This window comes from Bubalus kerabau, chromosome 2 (genome assembly GCF_029407905.1).
Source record: "Bubalus kerabau isolate K-KA32 ecotype Philippines breed swamp buffalo chromosome 2, PCC_UOA_SB_1v2, whole genome shotgun sequence".
Lineage (NCBI taxonomy): Eukaryota > Metazoa > Chordata > Mammalia > Artiodactyla > Bovidae > Bubalus > Bubalus kerabau.
The window spans coordinates 20,008,504-20,026,717 of NC_073625.1; the positions used below are offsets into that span (position 1 = coordinate 20,008,504).

The following is an 18,214-nucleotide window of genomic DNA, read 5'->3' on the forward strand; positions in this document are numbered from 1 at the left end:
AACTAGTGGATCAAAAATTAGAAAGTGATTATACACATATGTCTTACATAAAATTTAGATAATGAGGGGAAATGCATATTATATAAGTTTAGAAAGACAAATATGGAAAAAATTACAACACTCATACTTACTACTAATTAAAGAAAGTATGGTTTGTATGCAAGGTACTATATAACATATATATATATAAGCTCATTTAATTTTTACCAAAACAAAACAATAGTCACCCTTGTAGGGGAGGTATTAATACCATATATCACTAATGAGTCAACTGAGGTTCAGGAAAATTAAGTCCAAGGTCATAAAACTAGAAAGTGGAAGATTCCAAACAGAAAAGTATACCTGCTTATGTTATGTACACAATGTGCTTAATTTAACATGCACAATGAACCTAAACTTTGTATTACCAAGCTTTACTCAAAAGAATGTTTTGGCTTATATTACCAAGTTCTATTTAAGTAAGACAAATTAGTTAATGGCATCAGATCTCCCTACCAAATTCTCTGCCATTTCTGATTTACTAGTCTTAGCTTAAGAACTGGGAGCATGGTGAGGAGGTGAAGACAGCAGAAGGGTAGAAGCAGCATAAGAGAGCTGAATGTAATTCAAGGGTAGGCTTGCTTGTTGGGAAGGTGCTTTTAGATCAAATGGAAAAAATGAGTTGTTCAAAAATCAAATTGAAACCATAAGTTCCCCAGAAAGAACACCAGGCAGGCAAACATTAGGGCCCATCAGTAGCTAAATTGGGTTTTTACAGTGAGCTTTTACTAATGCTAGTCACCAGATAAAACAACCCTAAGAGACAGCAGTCTGTCTTGGGATCAGGGAATGAATGAATGGGAGGGTGGAAATAGGTATCTGTGGGTTCATAGCCCTCCTTAATTTTTTTTCCATTTAAGGTGCTTAGTAGCAGGAGTTCTCAATTTTGTTGAACTACAGTGGGAGGACTAGGGAAGATATACTAGTCTAAAAGTCATTCTACAACACTGGCAGGGCGTTTAAAATTATACACATGCCTGACTGATGAATTTTGACGTTATTGATGAGAATGTACTGTGAACATGAAGGCCAGAAAAAGATTTAGAGCCACAGACCTAGAGTAATGCTGACTAGGTTATATAAAATAATGTTATTTCTCATTGAACCTTCATGAAATAAAATGACTCATGGGAGACAACAAATAGATACTTTCCCAAAATGAAGGGCATTATTCATGGTTGTTCAAGAACATTATAAATGCCATAAGATATTTTTAAAAATAGGTCAATGATAAACAAACAGTGGTCTTAACAGTAGCAGAAAGCCCACTTAGCTTATTATTTTCTGCTTGGTAGAGCAACAAGACATTATTTATGTAAGAACACAGTAGCTGTACCCTCGAAACAGGTAATAAATCTGTAGAACTGCTACTTTCATTCTGGTTCATCCTGCCTCTTTAATTAAAAACATCAACGGTCCTTTTAAAGCAAGGATATACTAATTTTTGGATCATGCACTTCAGGAGTAAAAATGTGTTTTGAGAACCCTCTCAATATTCATTTATGTGCATCTGTAAATTATAACCAAGCAGTGCTAAACTAATGTATAATGAATATTATAAAACTTATATAAAAGGAGAAATTACAGAGAATGTGAAGCAGATGAAACAAAATATTTTAAAAATTTTAAATCATCAGTTGTACAAAATGTCATTTGGCTCAATTAAAAGATTTTTAAAAATCTTATAAAACTGTGATGTAGATTTGAGGGTGTGATTCTAGGTTCATTTTCAATAACAGCTAGATTTCACATAGATATGTGGTGCAACTGGAAAAAGTACATTGTTAGCGAAGTCTTCTAAATCACAATGGTTATTTTTAATTTTTAATGTAATTTACTATGTTAAGGCTTTAATTGAATTTTGCTAGCAAAATTGCATCTTTCTTGATTCTTGCAAACTTATCATAAGATACTGCACTAAAATGTCATAAATAGGTTCAAAAACTACCTAACAAATTAAAAAAAAAAAACAACTTTAAAACAGGTTAGAAAATTCTGTTGCTCAATTTCAAATTATACAGATGACAGCTAGTTGATAAACATACATCCTTTTTTGGCAAGAAACTAAAAAAACAGCAGCTCTTTTCTAAAAATTGATTTTCAAAATGGCCTCCTCATTTGTTAAAAGTTCCTTTTAAAAAGCAGTTACTTTCTCTTTCATTTCTCTAAAATATGTAACTTTGATCTTTAAGGTTCTGATTATGTTTCTTTTTAAAAATATGTACCTACATGCAAGTAATAATCATTTGTCACTATCTGGAACTATAAGCAAATTTTGAACTCACTTACTTTCATTAAAAAAAAAAAAAAAAAAGGCAAAACAACTAAGTATGTCAATTCCTGAAAATCCTCATTTATGAAATAGCCAGATAAACCTTTCTACACGATTGTCATGGTTGTTTCCTCTGATTTTCAACAATGGTATTTATTAAGATGCTACCGTTTAAAATAATACCCATAAATCTACTCATGTAAAGTGCAACGTGTCACATCGTGCTGGATGTGAGCAGATGAGTGAGTGTATCCCTGTCAATCCCCTACCACACACACACAGACACACACACACACAGATTGATGGCAGTATCAATCTGTGTGTGAAATAGTAGTAGATGTTAATTTCTCTGTTCTTAATAAGTTAATAAATTACTAAGGCTTCCCAGGTGACGCAGTTGGTAAAGAATCCACCTCCCAGTGCAAGAGACGCAGGTTTGATTCCCCGGTTGGGAAGATCCCCTGGAGTAGGAAATAGTAGTAGATGTTAATTTCTCTGTTCTTAATAAGTTAATAAATTACTAGTTATTAGTAAATTACTCTTTCAATAAATAAAAATTCTAGTATTTTCCCCCTTCACCCAGTGGCTCCTCTTGTATGTTCCATAGAGTGTCTATATCCTACTTTGGGGACCCCTGTTTTAAAATATACACTCTTGCTTTCTTTCCTTAGCTTCAGCTAAGGCACTCGGGTCTTCCGAGGAAGCTAAGGCCATTTTGGGGTGAGGCCCTCACTTCATCCAGCAACTAGCACGGCGCCTGGCAGCTCCCACCGAGCACCCAACCGCACCATGGCCTCCGTCTCGGAGCTCGCCTGCATCTACTCTGCCCTCATTCTGCACAACGATGAGGTGACAGTCACAGAGGATAAGATCAATGCCCTCATTAAAGCAGCCGGTGTAAATGCTGAGCCTTTCTGGCCAGGTTTGTTTGCAAAGGCTTTGGCCAATGTCAACATCAGGAGCCTCATCTGCAATGCGGGGGCTGGTGGACCTGCTCTGGTAGCTGGCGCTGGACCAGCAGGAGGTCCTGCCCCATCTACCACTGCTGCCAGCTGAGGAGAAGAAAGCAGAAGCAAAGAGAAGAATCTGAAGAGTATGATGATAACATGAGCTTTGGTCTTTTTCACTAAACCTCTTTAGTAACATATTCAATAAAAAGCTGAGCTGTTAAAAAAAAAAATTGTTGAGGATTTAAAAATTTTCACGTTCAAGTACCTCTGAAAAACAACCAGCTTGCTTCCTTCAAGCAAAATTTCCTCAAGCAATTCATGGGAGTCCTGGAGTTGCAGATAATGTCACTCAGACAATGCCAATAAAAATGGTTATTAAAGTTTTATTTCTTTATATTGAGGTTATGTGAAAAAATGATTATCATTACTGGTTTGAAGGAACAAATGTTCTTTAAAATAAGTAGCAATATTTTGTCAATCATTTACATAAATTATTTTCTGATAAGCCATCATTGATGTTGACTACCAAAATATATCAATTCCAGTATTAAGGTAAAACAGTGTAAAGGTGAAATGCATTTCAAACGGTAAGACCCTAACCACATTTATTGCTTTAGAGAAGAATGACAGTAAAGTACAACATAAAGCACCAGGAATTATCTCTATTAGCAACCAGATTTAAATCAGCTTTAAAGGAGAATCAGTGAATTCAAATACATGTTAACAGTCCTTTATAAGATCAATTTCTTCAGGAGAATCAGAGAGGAGAGGAACAATCTTTAAGTGCAGCTAGCTACTCAATGCCGAGACTGGCACCTTATCTCAGGTGTGCCTTTTACCTTTGCTCCGTGTTTATGCAGAACTTCCATGACATCATTGTGGGCTCTCTCTGCCGCAACATGCAGGGGAGTCATGAAACTGCGGAGAGGAGAAAAGGAAAACATCACCTCTTAACTTGTACCGCAGTATTGCTTTAACTACGGAGCAACGCCTTCTGCGACTGCACTTACTCTTTATTTTTCTCATTAACATTTGCTCCTTTTCGAAGTAACAATTCTGTCACTTGTTTGCGTTTGGGATGCAGCGAGGCCACAGCACAGTGCTGTAACATAAAGAAAAACCAGTGAATAAAATAAACCGTGTAAAAGTAGATTTCTGAATTGAAAAGCACCTGCTGACTATTTAAAACACTGCTGTCCCAAAACATACATTTTCACATTACGGAGACGACCGAAATTCCTCCTAAATACACTGCGAGTATGAAACACATGCCTTTAAATCAAGGTGAAATTATGCTCTTAGTTGAGCATTCAGAGAGACTTCATTCCTTTCCCTTTAGCCAATAAGCAATTATCCAGTATATATTTACTTGAGGTATCAGAATACTGCCTCTCCGAAGCTAAAAAAATCCGTAATTGAATTACTCAGTCCTTCAGTAGGTTGTCAGCCACAAAAGTCAGTATTTCTCAAGCTCTTCCCCAGAGGTACTCCTAACACTATTGGACAATAAGTCCATATGCCCAGGGATAGGTAAGAAGGTAACAGACTTGAAGGAGCTTAGAGGGAGAAGTATTCTCAGAAATTTTATGTTTTATCCTCTATTTATACAACCTTTGTGTTCAACTTCACTTCATATTTGTATTAAAATTTAAAAAGTAAAAAACTATGTACTAATGAATAAAATGAACACTCTAAAAAAGCAGGTCAGGTTTAGTCCATGGCTTTGAGTGTGTCCTGGCATATAATGTGTAGCCTGAATGTATCTAAACCCCTGCATGGGGGCCACACATACAGTTGGCCTATTTTGGTTTGGTAACTCTTACAATGTTGTTTTCAGCAGGTATTGCCTACGGTTTGACCCTTCTGTGCCAGATGTAAGTTAAGAATGTTAACTGAAGCATATTTAGAGGTTTGTGATAGAGGCATCCCTTATGCTTAAATTCTGGATTAAAGTGTAATCCAATCAGTCCTACACCTGAAACTTAATGTGATCACTGACGAAGAAAACAGAATCATCTTTCTCCAAGTACATTAACAGAAAGAAGATGAATAGTTTAAAAAAAACAATTTGTACAGTCTGGAACAAAAAATTTCCTAGTCTTACTATATTTCATTAAGGAATATAATAATTCTTTGACTACAATTGCTCAAAAGGATGAGGCAAGTACCTTTGAAAATAATTTAATCTTCTGTAGAAAGCAAATATAATATTTATCTAGCAACTAGCAACCACAAGAAAAGGGAGATTCTATGAGAAAAATCACATTTTGTATTTCATGAGCACACTGGCCACAAAAGTAGGTTTGTTATAATATGGTTGGATAAAGGCAAATGTAAAAATAATTTTCAAATTAAGGTTGAGCAAATGGCTCTTCTCTCACCCATGAAAGCAATCATCTTCTGAACCAGATTTAAAAATCAATGCAACCAATATTAAAATGCAAATTCCTGGCACTTGAGATACTAAAGTTACCTTAAGGTTTCTGAAATGAAAATTGTATTTTGAGTTTACACTACTGTTACAGACCCAAGGAACGGATTAACAATAAGATCTTACCAGTGCAGTTTCATGAGACTGAGGCTGTTTGAAATTAATGATTTCCAGAGCAAGTGTTTTTTTAACTTTGGCTAGGTCTGCTTCTCTGGCTGCTTGTAGTAAAGAGTGACCTTTAAATTCATCTGTTAATTAAATAATGGTGACATATAAATCTTTAAAATCTATAAAAATCATTATCATGATTATAAAGTAGGAAAATTATTAATTTTACATATTCCTCTATTTTAGCAACAGCCACAACATGACAAAACAATGATAAAAGTGCAAAGGAGGAGGGTGTAGGTTCATGAAAATTTCTGAAATAAGACTATTTTCTACTCAGCATTCACATATAGATACACATATAAAGATACTCACTCCAGCAAAGTTTTAAATCAAGTTGACTTAAATGTACACCAAATAGAAACCAGTTAAGTAATTTGTGAACACTTATACACTGGAATAGGCTTCCCTGGTGGCTGAGAGGTTAAAGCGTCTGCCTGCAATGTGGGAGACCTGGGTTCGATCCCTGGGTCGGGAAGATCCCCTGGAGAAGGAAATGGCAACCCACTCTAGTACTCTTGCCTGGAAAATCCCTTGGATGGAGGAGCCTGGTGGGCTACAGCCCACGGGGTCGCAAAGAGTCGGACACAACTGAGCGACTTCACTTTCACACACTGGAATACTTTCTAACTCGTAAACAAAACGATAGCTCTCTATATATTGGACATGAAAGTATATATTTTAAAATGAAAATTCATGTAGCAAATGAGAAAGGGAAGGTTGACCCATTTTTTGGTATGATTACTACTACCTTACCATCAGCACAACTAAATACAACTAATGATATAAAAAATACATTTAGAGAAATATTCACCAAAATATTAACAATGATTATATCTTAACACAGAGGAGGGGAGGACTGATTTATGGGGGAAGTGCCAGAGTCTGAAAAATTTTCAAAGAACAGTTAGTGTTATATATTTATTATCTATACAAGCAAGTAAGATTTTTAAAAGGGAGTTCTAAATTAACTACATGAATAAGAATCCACTACTCTCATTTATTAAAAGCAAATAGTCTTATTTTTTATTTTAAAAGACTGGAGTGTATTTTGATAAGACTACTTGTTAACAAAAAGCTGAAAATTGTTCTGAAAAGATATAAATGATATGTGACATAATATGTTACATAATTCCAGTCCTGCTCATGTTCAGGCCTTTGCATCTGCCTGGCATTGAACTCTTTCTCTTTGCCTTTCTCTCTTTCCTTTGAGGGCCCCTTGTCACTTTCTTTTCTCCCTTATAAGACAGAGAGAGACAGAGACACACACATGCACACACACGTATTAACTACTACTCGTTGCTCAGGGTCTCAGTTCAGATTCTCTGGATAAGCCTTTCGGATGTTCCCTGTTAGGATTCGTTCTTCTAAAAGCCTCTGCACTTGCCTTTAGCCTTCTGTCACAGGGCTTACCGCACTGTTTTATCTGTGACAGTGGTCCCATCACTGACCACAGTGTTTGGCATACAGTAGGTAGCCAATAAATAATTGCTGCACGAATGCTGATATGTATAAAATAAGTCATGGCAAGTTTGGGGGGAAAACATTTTTGTTTAACTCTGTGTTTAGTGGTACTTTATCACTGCCAAATTCCTCAAAGTACAGGACTTTGAAACTTCAGAAATCCTAATTACCCTGAAAACTTAACATTTATAGAATGCCTTAGAAGTTTCTCTTTATAAATGCCTTTTGAAACAAGAATGAAAGCTACTTTTAGGATTTTCAACTCCACTATGTGCAGAACCCACACTATTGTGTTCATCTGGCTTCATGAAAACAACAAATAAAAAAGTCAACAAGAAAGAGAAGAAATGTATAGAGAAAATGCTGTAATGATGGATGTGATCAAAATGTTGTTTTCTGTTTCCTGTATAATTTTCTTAAAATGAAGTCTGTGATTGCCGAGCATAAAGTACATATGAAATGAAGTCTGCTACTGTGATTGCCTAGCATAAAGCAGTGAGCATGAGGATGAGAACTGGTTAGAAAAGTTCCAACTTTGTTAAATGCTTTCCTTCATTAGTAGAATCTTATTTAAGAAGATACTGAAAAGACTGCAAAATACTCTAATCAGGGAACTTTTTCCTTTACAAAACTATAGAAATCTTGGTTAAATTTTAATGTTTACACTGGAATCAGAGAGACCAATGAAAGACAATGTAAAAACCCATGACAATACTTGTATTTACAAAATGCCTGGAAGGAAAAAAAGTCAATTGGTGACAGGGGATAAAGCCGAGTCTGGGGTATAAAACTAAAAGAAAGAAATTAGAAAAAGATATTAAAAAATAAATATACTTTGAGTTAAGTTAAATTCAATTCAATAAACCTGCTGGGCACACAGCATGCACAATGTACCGTGCTAGGTTGGGGTACAAGCCCAAACACGAACACCATCCACACATTTTTATTAGGTAATAAGGCACTGTGCAGGTGCTAAGAAGATAGAATAATAAAACCAAAGCTCTTTCTAAGAACTTAAAACTAAAGTGAGGAGACAGAACATCACATAGAAAAATAAACTATATAATGGAAGATAACGTATGACAAGAGTCACATGAGTGGGAGAGAGAAAACATGCACTTCCACAAGGATTCATTGCCAAGACACCTGCCCAGTGACGACCTGGTTTGTGCGGGCCTGTAATGTAGTGGACGTCATCTGTTCCGGCACCAAAATAAGTTTGAATTTCCATTTAAACGAGATCAAAATCGCAAGGAATTCTTCCTGTTTTAACATAAATTTATAGTCTGTTTAAACTTCATTGATGTTTTCATTTTGACTATGCCTTTTTCTTAAATGATCATTTAAAGGTTTTCTCAGGTGTTTAAATCCAGTTATCTGATTCTTAGCATCCTAGATTTAAGACAGTATCAACTATGGGACAAATTTAAAATTAGGTATGTGACACCTACTTTAATTTAAACCTGAAATGCCTACAGGTAGAATTAAATATATCTTAGTATTTGATATGACAACTAAATTTAATACAGTATTCTGAATGGGATCCTGGAGCAGAAAAAGGACTTCCCTGTGAAGGACAGGGAAGCCTGCTGTGCTGCAGTCCATGGGGTCGCAAAGAGTCAGATACGACTGAGTGACTGAACAGCAACAGCAGTTCTGAAAGGGATCCTGGAGCAGAAAAAGAACTTTAGGTAAAAACTAAGGAAATCTGAATAGAGTTACAGCCTTTAGTTAATAATGTATTGGTACTGGTTCATTATTATGACAAATGTACCATATTAATTTGTTTATGGGGGGAAACTGGGTATGAGACATATGAGAACTTTCTGTATTAATTGGTAAGTTTTCTAAATCTAAAACTATTCTAAAACAAAAGTTTATAAAAAACATGCATATGTAAATATAAGTAAGATGTATCAGTATCTGAGAAAATTACTTCAACCAAGTCATAAAAATTATCTTACTTAAATTTGGACTAGTGATTGTGCTTGGGCTGTAACACAAGTAAAAACATGACTGTGCAACTTGCAGGGTTTGGGCAACAATGAGCATTCCATGATGTTATATAGCATCTATTATTATGAACAGTATTAGAATATAAGCCCTGTGAGCTTAGAGATTTTTTTTTCTGGTTTGTATACATCTACATTTCCAGTTTCTGGCATATATTAAATGTTCAATAAATGGTTACTGATGAACTTATCCTCTCTAGTCTTTAAAAAAAAAAAAGAGCCTGAACACATAAATTAGAATTAAGCTTGAATAAACACAAAATAAATATAGTGTACATATATAAGATTCCTGCAGAATTCATAAAGAATCAGAAAAGAGAATAACTAGTTAGTCTACATACAAGAAGACAAGGCCATTATCTAAGTTGGACAAAACATCAGCCCTAATACCAAAAAGAAGATATTCTAATTTACAACAAGCAGTGTTGATTTTAGGATATAAATACATACAAGTCAATCTTTCCCGGAGCTCAGGGGTTGGAGCCATGTCTACTGCACTTTTGCCGTGGCAGTTGACTAAAGTGGGATCAGCACCATGGCTAAGTAACAAAGAGCAGACCTCTACGCGATTCTTGGAAGCGGCCTCGTGAAGTGGGGTAAACTGCCACAGGTCCATAGCGTTAACACACGCTCCATGCTGAATTGAGAAAAGAAATTTAATGGTCAGGAGTCATTTCACGGAATCAAATAAAACATTCATTTCACTGTAAATTTCAGTTATAACTCTGAAATGTCAACAACTGTTTTAATTTCAGCATTTAAAATACAGTTTAAAATAAGCTGAATACTTTAAACATTTCAAGGCAACAGTGAATATTAAAAAAAAACAACAACAACAATTTTGTTCTCTTTTTAAAAAGCTTGGTAAAAAATCCCCATGTAAACTCATAACAAATTAAAGGCAAACAATATTCAATATCTTTAATTCTTCTTACCTTTAGTAGCAGTTCTGTGACTTCATAATGTCCATATGAACACGCATTATGAAGAGGCACAAGTCCGCTAAATGGAAAAAAGCAAACTAAAACACTGTAATGTCCAACAACTTAGTCATTCATCCAAGAAATGCTAAGAAACAAAAATCTAACAAATTCCAATACAATTATATTCAAAATATTTTAAAGTAATAAGAGAATACAAAGCATAACTAATGTCCAACCTTTCGTTACTTATGTTATTTTATGTCAATCATTAAAGAACCAAGTAGAAAAGCTTTTAAGTAAAGGTAGAAGTGCATGTACTGATTACAAACTGCCTGCTTTATATGTTAAGTATTTACAGAAAATAAATGTTAACTGATAGTGAACTGAAATATTCCTACCATATTATTTTACTTTCATGGTGATTTCCAACACAAGAATTCAATATCTAAATTATTATAGCTTGCATACCCAAATGTCACTCTGCACAAATCAAGGACCCTCTTGTTGGGGTGTACTTCTCTTGAGGACTCACCTACGGTTCACCCATTTGCTTTCAGACATGCACAAGGATTACAGAGGTGTACAAGAGCATCAGGCACGTGTGCCCCTATACTATGGGAACACCACGTACATATGGTACAGAGAACGGGGCAGGCAAGGGAGAAACAGAGCACCGAAAGGAGCAGATTTGAAATGATAGACTCCCCTTCTGAGAACTGTCTCAAGTACTGAGCTCTTTCTTCTTGTCTCTGTTTCCTGATGTGGAGAGGGGCAAAGTGAAAGACAGCCTTCTCTGGGGCTTCTTTCCTTTACGCTACCCATCACGACTGTAATAGGAATCTACATCACAGGGGCAGTCAGGTAATTATCTTTTAGATCTTAAAGTGGCATAAGGAGAAGTGTTAGCCCAATGTATAGGCTAACAGATCCAATTCCCACGTCCCTGGAGATTAGCTAGGAAATTGGTACAAAGTTTTCCAAAATTCACCTGTTTACAAAATAAATGACATACTGCTTTTTTTGGTTCCCAGACACCTCTCTTTCACATCAATCTTCATAAGTATCTTTAAGGTTTTCTCAGTTTAGATGGTCCAGATTTCATCAGGAAAAACATTAAAATACTGTATACTTAAGATTTTAGCTTATTAATAAAAGATGATCCTTTCATATCTGATAAATAGAATAGTCATATTACTGGGTCATCAGAATTTTTGATTCATCTATCTTTCTGAAGTACAACTTAAGAGTTGAAAAATAGTAACTGCAATTGAGAGAAATTTTGACTGCAAATAATAGAATACAGTAAAATTAAACTAATTTACAAAATTGTTATGAGACAAATCCTTAATTAGTAGGAATATGAAAATAAGTCAAATCACTGTGAACCTTCTTAAAATGCTGTACAAGCCATAAAACAATGGGATGTAAGACTTTGCCCAGTGCTCAAAAACTTTGCTGTGTCAGATGTTGAACACCAAGTGTAATAAATGACCCGTGAGTGACACCATTCAAGAAAATAAGCAGATACACGTACCCTTTGTCTTTTGCATGCACATCAGCACCATGCTGGAGAAGAAGCTGAACGATCCGAACTCGGTTGTAGCCTGCTGCTAGATGTAAAGGAGTTGACTAGAAAAGAAAAAGAAACAAAGGTAAAATAATCAGGTAAAATAAAGGTAAATAATTCTTATTTTGGCATTTAATCTGTATTTCTTTAAAGGCAGTGAGTGTTAACACACACAGAAAATACTGAGGTGAAGTGCCCAAATTCATCTTTCTTAATTGGATAAGAGACAATCCACTCATCTCAGAAGTAAATTCTAATTTCAGTTGTTGCTGTTTATAGTCACTAAGTCATGTCTGATTTTTTTTGCAACCTTGACTGTAGCCCGCCAGGTTCCTCTGTCCATGGGATTTCCCAGGCAAGAATACTGGAGTGTGTTGCCATTTTCTTCTCCAGGGGATCTTTCAGACTCAAGGATTGAATCCGCATCTCCTGCATTGGCAGGAGGACTCTCTACCTCTGAGCCACCAGGGAAGCCCCGTAACTTCATGTCATTCACCTATTTCTCCTAGTGGGTTTTTTCAAGGCCTTCAGTTAGCATGCCCTACTCTATCTACTCTACATTATTTCTTAGTTTCTTTACATCAAGGACCATTCCAACTGTTCTGGGATGTCAGAGTTCATACTCCCCATAACTGGAAATATTCTTCTTTATCCTACTTATGCCCTGTCCATCATTCAAATTCTAACTTTTAAATCCCAATTCTATTATAAAGAGCTAGCTTTCAGAATTCCTCCGTAATAGGAAAAGCTGAAAAACATCTCTAAAGAATATCTGAAGAAATTCTACTGGGAAAAAAAAAAAAAGATAATGGACTGTATTCATCCCACCAGACTGCTGCTAGCAATGTGTCAAAACTAACTTCCTACCTTAGTAGGATATGCAATGAAATATGCCAAGATGGTATTTAATTTATATGCAGTATAAATACAAGAGGAAAATAAAGTTTCTCTTCAACAAATTTGTCACATTTTAATTTGACCCGTTATCAAAAGGTTCTCTGCTCACATATAATATGAAAATGAAAAATAATCAAACTTCTTACCTTTAAAAAAAATCAGAAATAACATTATTTTAATTAAAAGTTTCTCCACAATCATAGCAATTTCCCTACCTCTACTCATTCACTTCAAGTTTAAATACTGCAATGGCTTCTCATACGCCTTGGGATTTTAAAAGATTTTCATTTTATTTTCTTCACATATTTTGTCAAGATACAAAAGAATTACTAACTACTGTATTACTTATTACTGCTTTCAAGGCACCCCATACATTTTATTTATTCTGACAGTCTCTAACTTTAGGAATTATTCTTGAGCAAAACATAGCTAATAACGCGGTAGGGTAGATAGAAGAAGGTCCTGAATAGGAAGTCAGGAAACCTGATCACAGTCCTGGGTCTTATAGAACTGTAAACGTCATGTTAACTACCAGCTTAGCTTTCTCACCTGCAAAATGGAGATAAATACTCCTCTTGGCTATTTCAAAACAGTGTGCAAAGTTTTCTCCCATATTTAAACACCTTTAAAATGTAAAATGCCATATGAAAATAGATGATTAAAATGTCTGAATCATCAAACAACAAGCCCGTCCAAGTTTCTGCCTTCAGACACATGTCAAATGTTATTGCAAATACCTCCAAGGACTATCAAGTTATTTTCAGGACTTATTTCCCTTCCTTTAACAGTTTAAAGACGTCATTTCACTATCATCTGGCTTGCACTCTTTGAGACTAAAAATCCCCCTACATTCTATCTTTATTCCTGTGTACATGTGGTTTTTCCTCTGGATACATTCATAATTTCTCTTTATCATTAAGAGACATTAAGCAATTTGATTCGTGATGTACCCTGGTACAGCCTTTTTCTTCTTTTGTTGGTATATGTGAGTGCCTGGGGCTGGCTGAGTTTCTTAGATCTATTATGTATAGTATTCACCAAATCTGAAAAACTTTCAGCTATTATTTCTTCAAATATTTTTCTGCCTTCTCTCTCACCATTCTCTCCTTATACAGATGTTAAGACTGCTTTTGAAGCTTGCTTTTAAGAAGGAGAGAAGGGAGGGAGGGATAGAGGGGAGATGGGAAGGGAACCCAAAGGGAAAGAATGCGAAGTTCGGGTTTATTGAGTTTGAAGTGCCTATATGATACCCTGGTGGTAAAGGGGCTGAGAACGGAGTTTCGGAAAGATCACTCTAGTTACTCAATAGACTGGACTGGGAGGGCAAATCTGATGGCAGCAAGACCTGAATAGAAGTCTGCAGGACTAATCTAGGAGAGATAGAATAACAGTGTCAGTTAGCAAAATGATAGCAGCATCTAGGCAGAGACAGATGAGCTACAGGAGCAGATGAATTTGTAGGCAGTGAGTGCTGAACACGCTGGATGAAACTTTCCCAGCAGTCATTCTACTGTCGATGCTAATTATGCAAACTAAATAGTATCATTGGAAGGCGCATAAAAGTCTGTGAAATGCATGCAGTAAATCTGAGGAAATGGTATAAAGCAAAAAGAAAAAGTACAAACTGAGAACAAAGGGTGATTTGAACAAGCTTCTACTACTGAGCCCAGGGGTTTTTCCTCTAGAAAAAAATTTACAACTAAACATTATATACTAAATGCTATCTTCTGATGCAAAGCAATTAAAATCACATGGTACAGGACTAAATTTAGTGAATGGTTACCACATAGTGTCAACTTTATTCCTCAACTACCAAATGGCAAAACAATGGTAAGAGTAATTTTCTAAATGCTAGGATAATTAACAGAGTATAATTTTGGTTTTGGGAGGAAAAAAAAAAGCAGACCCATTTACTCACACATGGTGCTTGATAATTTTGTGGTGGCTGTAAATCAACAAACACAAGAATCAAACATTTACGGCATCGCCGTGGACAGGACAGCACAGCAATCTGTCAGTTTGCATATCTGATTTACTTTTAAAACAGACTTTTTTGTTGTGAATACTTTAAAAGTCAAACATGTAGAGTGATAAAATATGAAACAACTGCAAACATAATAGCTCTATCAAAAAACCTATCTTAATACTATTCTGCTGTAAGAGATTTGCTATTACTACTATTTTTATATTGTAAAATGTTTATTCAAAAAAGAATCCTTACTTAAATCCCATAATTCAAAGTTTTCTTCTTGGAATCAGGCCATAAGAGAAAAAAGAAACATATATGTATATTTATCTTTGCTTCTTATGATACAGATTTGAAGCACACAATAATGCATTAACTTATCCTAAACTTTATACATGCATAGCTAAAACAGGAACAACCAACCATTCTGTTATAAAATTGTGGATGATAATTACGGCTGACGTGCATTGTTGTATGGCAGAAAACAACACAACACTGTAAAAATGTAAAACATTTTAAATTAAAAGTATATAAAAAATTGTGGACAACTTTATAACAGAAGTGAAGGCAGCACAGTATGAAGAAATGATGAGCAGAGACTTTTAAGTTTGGGGTTTGCATTTCTCTTTTACAAAATTTACAAGCTATGTGGCTTTGGACTAGTTTCTTAATGTCTGAGTTGGCTTCTAATATCTACAAAATGAGAATTATAATTCCTACCATGTAAGACTATCTTGTGGATTAAAGTTAACTATATAAATAAGCACCTAATACAGTATCACACAGAAAAAGCTCAACAAATGGTGGTTATTACTTATTATCACCTTATTGAGCATCTTGCACACTTAGAAGTTATTTCCTAATGGTCATTTCTCAGCCGTCATCTTACTTCACCTATTTGTATCATCCGACACAGGTGATCATTTATTCCTTATTGAAATGTTTTTCTCCTTGGTATCCAGGACACCTAGGTACCCACACTTCTTTTCTAGTTGCAGAATTTCCTATCTCTGTTAATGGCAACAAAAAGTATTCACTTAAAAGACTGCTGAAGACTGGTTCTAAAACTGTGTGCCACTATCTTATACTTTTAACACTTGTCACAAAATAACACAGTTAAACATTGATATTTATGTGTCTGTCTCCTCTAATCCACTGTGAGCTTGTTGAGAATGAGGAGTGTATTTTATGTTTGAAGGCTTAACACAGTGCTTCATGCTAGTAATGAAATGAAAGTTATAGTTTGCTTTTGATTTACATTAGTGAAAGAGAAGAGGGGATACATATAATCCAGCTTGGTGAATATGACTTTGAATTTGTGTAAAAGATTTATACCACGTTTCAACACAGGCCTGTGTGATGTATGAAGCATTCCCTAAGAAAAAACAAAACCACAACTGCGAAGCCATGATGTAAGTCAACAGAGAGTTGCCTAACTTCATGATGTATAGTGTATTTCGGTTTTCATTAAGATTTTCATTTTGACCTAGATGAAATCCTCTGGGATTTTTCTGGCTAGGTAATCAATTCATCTTGGTTTGCTCAGGCCATTCCTAGTCTCAGGAAATCCATTCACCCCAGGCAAACTTGGATGGTTGATAATCCAACTCTAGGCAGACTTCAAGCTGAATGCCTCTTGGATTCTGGACCTGTCTCAAGTCAGAAAATGGCGTGTGTGTCTGAGTGTGTGCGCCAAGGGCACACATGCATTTGCAATGAGGTAAGACTTACTGCTGCTGCTGCTAAGTCACTTCAGTTGTGTCTGACTCTGTGTGACCCCGTAGATGGCAGCCCGCTAGGCTCCTCCATCCCTGGGATTCTCCAGGCAAGAATACTGGAGTGGGTTGCCATTCTTTACCCAACAAACTCCTTTCCTAAAGACAGGCACTGCTTACAGTTGCATCATCTGAGATGTTTTTCTGTGTTACATGAAGGCACGTTTGTCTTCCTCTGAGTTCTCTGTGCTGTTGCTTTTGTCACACAAGGCTTCCCTGGTGGGAAATGCTCAGATGGGAACGAATCTGCCTGCAAAGCAGGAGACCTGGGTTTGATCCCTGAATTGGGAATATCCTCTGGGGAAGGGTATGGCAACCCACTCTAGTACTCTTGCCTGGAGAATTCCATGGACAGAGGAGCCTGGCATGCTAAGTCCACAGGGTCACAAAGTTGTACACAACTGAGGGACTAACACTTTCACTTGTCACACATAGATCACACAATATTCTTCTGAATTGGCTTTTTTTTTTTTCTCTTAAAAATACTAGCACATATAGGTCCATCTTATTCTTTGTATAGTATTTCCACTGTGTAAAGTGAAAGTGAAGTCGCTCAGTCGTGTCCGACTCTTTGCGACCCCATGGACTGTAGCTTACCACGCTCCTCTGTCCATGGATTTTCCATGCAATAGTACTGGAGTGGATTGCCATTTCCTTCTCCAGGGGATCTTCCCGACCCAGGGATCAAACCCGGGTCTCTCGCATTGTAGACAGGCACTTTACCGTCTGAGCCAACAGGGAAGTCCTGTGCTGTAATTATTTAATAACCATCACCTTATCAGTTCAGTTCAGTTCAGTCGCTCAGTCGTGTCCGACTCTTTGTGACCCCAAGAATCACAGCACGCCAGGCCTCCCTGTCCATCACCATCTCCCAGAGTTCACTCAAACTCATGTCCATCAAGTCGGTGATGTCATCTAGCCATCTCATCCTCTGTCGTTCCCTTCTTCTCCTGCCCCCAATCCCTCCCAGCATCAGAGTCTTTTCCAATGAGTCAACTCTTCGCATGAGGTGGCCAAAGTACTGGAGTTTCAGCTTTAGCATCAGGACTGATCTCCTTTAGAATGGACTGGTTGGATCTTATAAACAGAAGGAAACAGCACCCCACCCCAGTACTCTTGCCTGGAGAATCCCATGGACAGAGGAGCCTGGCAGGTTACAGTCCATGGGGTCACAAAGAGTAGGACATGACTGAGTGACTAACACCTTATAAATGGACATTTATAAATGCTCCATCTCTGCTCTGGCTATTTTAACAAAACACATCTCATTCAAACTTACCATTGGTTAAGACAGATCAGTGTGCCCCTTCTACAAATAAAATACTGTATCAGCCATTAATATAAAACTCTCAGGAAGATATAATAAATGCATAATCAGAGCTTATTAAATTTCCTTTAGGCATAGAGTGTGAGGTATAGCTAAGAAGTTCTTTGAGACAGTGAAACTTAAATCAGCATCAAACCAAATTAAAAGCCAGAGAATCAATACGGGCATGAGTCCATGGAAATAACTATATCTCATCACTGACACCTGTCTTTAGAATGGATATTTTACATAGTACCATAACAATAACAAGTTTCCTTGTAGCTTCTCAACTCTTGAGCTATTATAAAAATAATTTAAAAGAGAAAAACTATCTGCAGAATGAAAATTGATGAACCAAAGTAGAAATAAGACTTTAAAAAGATACCTTAATTCACTTCTTTCCCCAGTATCTCCTTTAACTTTTCTTTTTTCTACAGACCACAC

General features: G+C 36.2%; 1 protein-coding gene and 1 pseudogene across 4 annotated transcripts in view; one reads left to right on the forward strand and one right to left on the reverse strand.

The window, feature by feature from the left end:
- Positions 1-18,214, reverse strand: part of TNKS (tankyrase) — a 161,379-nt gene that overhangs the window by 47,933 nt on the left and 95,232 nt on the right. For all 4 annotated transcript variants that reach the window (XR_008710073.1, XM_055567203.1, XM_055567202.1 and 1 more), the window contains exons 6-11: positions 11,794-11,888; positions 10,272-10,338; positions 9,787-9,973; positions 5,819-5,940; positions 4,272-4,363; positions 4,101-4,179 (exon numbers count right to left, since the gene is read on the reverse strand). Coding sequence is in view for 3 of the 4 variants with exons in the window: in XM_055567203.1 (XP_055423178.1) it covers positions 4,101-4,179; positions 4,272-4,363; positions 5,819-5,940; positions 9,787-9,973; positions 10,272-10,338; positions 11,794-11,888 (642 nt within the window). In the remaining variant the exon portion in view is untranslated. The remainder of the gene's footprint in view (positions 1-4,100; positions 4,180-4,271; positions 4,364-5,818; positions 5,941-9,786; positions 9,974-10,271; positions 10,339-11,793; positions 11,889-18,214) is intronic.
- On the forward strand, positions 3,101-3,441 carry LOC129642905 (60S acidic ribosomal protein P1-like; annotated as a pseudogene).